Genomic DNA, 3,979 nt, shown 5'->3' with positions numbered 1-3,979 from the left:
CATCAATAGAGTATATTGTTCCTCTGTAATAAATTATTTTTTAGAAAAGCTTTGCCCTTTTGATGAAGGGACGTTCAAATCCTTTAAATATTTATAAATTTTAAATTTTGAATTCATCGAGCCATGAATGTCCTTTCTTTATTGGCACAGCAAAACACCTACTTCTTTTCCCTAGAAATCATTTTCTAAAAGTCTACAACTACATGTACCATTTTCCTAGTCTTTCATCACCAAACTTATCAATAAGGACTTGGTTTTCCCTGCTGAAATAATAAATAATATGTAGCGGTCAAAAATAAGATTTACATGATTAGTTTCCACGAGAAAAGGAATTTAAAACTTAAAAAGGAAAACTTTTATATTTAGCTACTTAAAAAAGTTTAATTATGATTTATAATTATAATTTGCTAATTATAATTCATAGCTACATGTTTGAGGAAGGAGAGAGGAGAGCAAGATTGGGAGAGGGTGGAGAGAAGAGAGAGACAAGGCAGAGAGTGGAGAGGAGCGAATTGTATACGTAAATCTGTCAAATTTTATATATATATCCATCAAAATAATTGTATATACATAACTGGTATATACAACTGCCAAGCGACATTCGGAGAGGCGAGCCAGAGAGTGGAGAGAGTCGAACTGTATATGTGTATCTATCAAATAAATTATATGTATGTAACTGGTACACATATGTATTTGATATCTAACGAGCAAGATTGAGAGAATGGGAAGCGAGGTGAGCGATATTGGAAGAGGGAGGAGAGAAGTTAGCGAGAGAGGGCAGATAGTGGAGAAAGGCTAACTGTATTTGTATACCTGTCATATAATTGTATATTTATGTGTATAATTTCTATTTAATAATTTGTATTTGTGTATGAATAAAAGAGGAGAGAGGCGAGAGAGAGGAAGAGAGGAGATAGGGAACGTAAATATAACTAAAATTAAATTGTTAGTCGTAATTAATTCAAACTATAGCTATGCTAGCTAATTAACTAGTATATGTTTGTTGATCCGCGTAATTTTCCCTTAAAAAAGAAACACGACCCAACCAAATCCAAGTAAACGTCATATAGGCCTCATTTGTTCTCATTAAGATTAAGAGGTCTGAATCTGAATGTATATTTGAATGTTGAGATTAGCATTAAGATTAAGATGTCATGATCTGAAAGCTAGTCTGAATATTAAGATGTACTTTCTAGGTCTGCACACTAAATCATTAAGATCGTTTGTTTTCAATATCTGAATGTACATTATATTTTTTTTAAAAAAATTAGTGATTAACACTATATCAAGAAAAGTTATAACCCAAACAAAAATACTTCTTCCAAAAAATTGTTTCAGGGATAAGATTATAACCCACCCCTAAAAAAAGACGATTTATTTGTTTTCTCAAACAATTTTTTCTCAAGAAACAAAGATAACTTCTTCCAAAGAAGTTTTGATAGCAAACGAATTGTGACAAGAAGAGTTCTTCATAAATATCAATTCACCCACGAATATTTTATATATATAAAATATTATAGGGATAATGCACAAGTACCTCCTCAACCTATGTACGAAATCTCAGAGACACGCTTATACTATACTAAGGTCCTATAACCCCCCTGAACTTATTTTATTAATAATTTTCTACCCCTTTTTGGCCTACGTGACACTATCTTGTGGGCCCAACGCTGGTTGACTTTTTTCTAAAAGCTAGTGCCACGTAGGACGAAAAGGGATAGAAAATTACTTATAAAATAAGTTCGTGGGGTAATAGGACCTTAGTATAGTATAAGTATGTCTCTGAAATTTCGGGCATAGTTTGATGGGATACTTGTGCCTTTTTCCCAATATTATATAAATACTTGTAAAATATTATGAAAACTTATTTATTCAAACGAAAAAATGGTATTTGGTTGGAAAATGAGAGGAAGAAACTTGAAAGTTGTCCAAAAGAGAAGCAAGGAAGAAGATAATTTGTTTATGAAAGAACTCTTATTATTTTAATAGAGTCTGGGTATTAAGACTCCATTAAAGATCTGATTCATTCAGACTCATTAAAACCCATTAAAAGGTTTTTTTTAATAAAAAAAGGAAACAAATGGACTTAATGGAGTGAATTTTAATAATTGAGATTCAGACCAAAAAATTAAACGCACTTAATGGGTTGAATTTGAATGATTAAGATTCATATCCCATTAAGTGCAAATAAATGAGACCTTAATTACTCCCTCCGTCCACAATAGTTTGGCAGGTATACCAAGATTAATTATCAATTCAAATAATGGAATAATGCACAAGTACCCCCTCAACATATGCCTGAAATCTCAGAGACACACTTATACTATACTAAGGTCCTATTACCCCCCTGAACTTATTTTATTAATAATTTTCTACCCTTTTTGACGTACGTGGCACTATCTTGTGGGCTCAACGCTGTTTGACTTGTTGTGTTTTTTTCAAGCTAGTGTCATGATCCTCATTCCAAAAAGCAGATATGACAAAAAGAAGTTTTTCTCATGGTGTAGTTCTTGTATTAGATTTGCCTTTTTACAAAATTTAGGGCATTTCTTTTCTAAATAAAAGAAAAAATCAACAAGTAATTCTTCTTGTCTTGTGATCTTTGATCCATGGTTTAAATCTAATGTCAGATTCAGGATAATAATACTTTATACTATTAAATATTTCCTTTTGAACAATACTGTATGGACAAAATTAGCCCCAAATGTAACATTCTCTGAATAGTTGGAAAATTTTCACTATAAATAGCTAGCTATAGTAATATCTCTTCACTACAATTCATACAACAAACTTACACATTAAATTTTCTAATTAAATCCATCAGCATGAATACCAAACTCATTCTAGCCCTCATGTTTTGCTTCCTCCTCATTGCATCCAATGGTGAGCCACTTTTCAAGTGTGTCAAAAGACTTAATTTTAATAGCTACCATATTTCTAGTTGATCGCGTTAAGTTATATACTCTGATAGTATAATTAAGAATTTATGTTGTTATGTAGTACCATTTTAACTTTGTAATGACATATCTATCACTTTATTTTTTTCTACAAATTTTAGTCTATAGTATACACGATGATTAAAAAATAACTAGAATATCATACTACTATATTTCCTAATTCAACATTTTAAAAGTCCTTCACCACTATACTCGTATTTTATACAATTTACACCTTATAAAATTGAACCCTTGCTTAGCTCCGCCTCTGATTCTAGTATAAACTCATGTTAACTCTTCTATTATGTAGAGATGCAAGTTGGAGAGGCAAAAGTCTGTCAAAGGCGGAGCAAGACATGGTCAGGGCCATGTATTAACACAGGCAATTGTAGCCGTCAATGCAAGCAACAAGAGGATGCTCGTTTTGGAGCTTGTCACAGAAGTGGCTTTGGATTTGCTTGCTTTTGCTATTTCAAATGCTAAATCATTTCTAAGAGTGTGTGCTATCAAATATGTGATAGTGTTGTTTGAATAAGGATGTCCAATTTACTAAAATTGGATGTACTCCTAGTAATGTTTGTGTGTCCAATCGTATTGTATCGTATCGCAATGTATGTGTTGTATTGTTGTGATGAATATAATGTTTGAATAGATTGTACTGTTTCCTGTCTTTGTTGGTAAAATTTATATTAAATTTGTAATAAATATGGATACTTCATGTCCCTATTACTTTACATCTTCATGTCCTCTCCCTATAACAATAAACATCTGGTATTTGAAGATAAAGAAAGTTGATGATATGGAACGAATAGGTTTATGAAACAAGTTGAACAACGTGTTAACTGTTATAAAGTTGGAACTGGGATCACACTAGGCCTGAGCTACTAAATAGTAATTATATGTCAATTAGCAGTTTGTTGACTTGTTGTGTTTTATACTAATTGAAGTCGACTAGAATAAGTTATTATAATTATAGTGATAGTAAATCTATACTTAATACTCATGTAAATTTTTATATGCTAAGACTCTCTGCCTATATAAGG

At 31.6% G+C, this 3,979-nt stretch overlaps 1 protein-coding gene across 1 annotated transcript; it reads left to right on the top strand.

Moving 5' to 3' along the window:
- Positions 1–2,782: 2,782 nt before the first annotated feature.
- LOC107025580 (defensin-like protein 1) lies at positions 2,783–3,659 on the top strand. The gene is made up of 2 exons (XM_015226355.2): positions 2,783–2,883; positions 3,247–3,659. Exons 1-2 carry the CDS (start codon positions 2,826–2,828, stop codon positions 3,417–3,419), a joined length of 231 nt encoding a protein of 76 aa, XP_015081841.1. The 5' UTR covers positions 2,783–2,825; the 3' UTR covers positions 3,420–3,659.
- The last annotated feature ends 320 nt before the right edge of the window (positions 3,660–3,979 follow it).

Source organism: Solanum pennellii, chromosome 7 (assembly GCF_001406875.1).
Source record: "Solanum pennellii chromosome 7, SPENNV200".
In the NCBI taxonomy this organism is placed as follows: Eukaryota; Viridiplantae; Streptophyta; class Magnoliopsida; order Solanales; family Solanaceae; genus Solanum; species Solanum pennellii.
The sequence above is the reverse complement of the archived record's forward strand: the minus strand, read 5'-3'. Positions and strand labels throughout refer to the sequence as shown.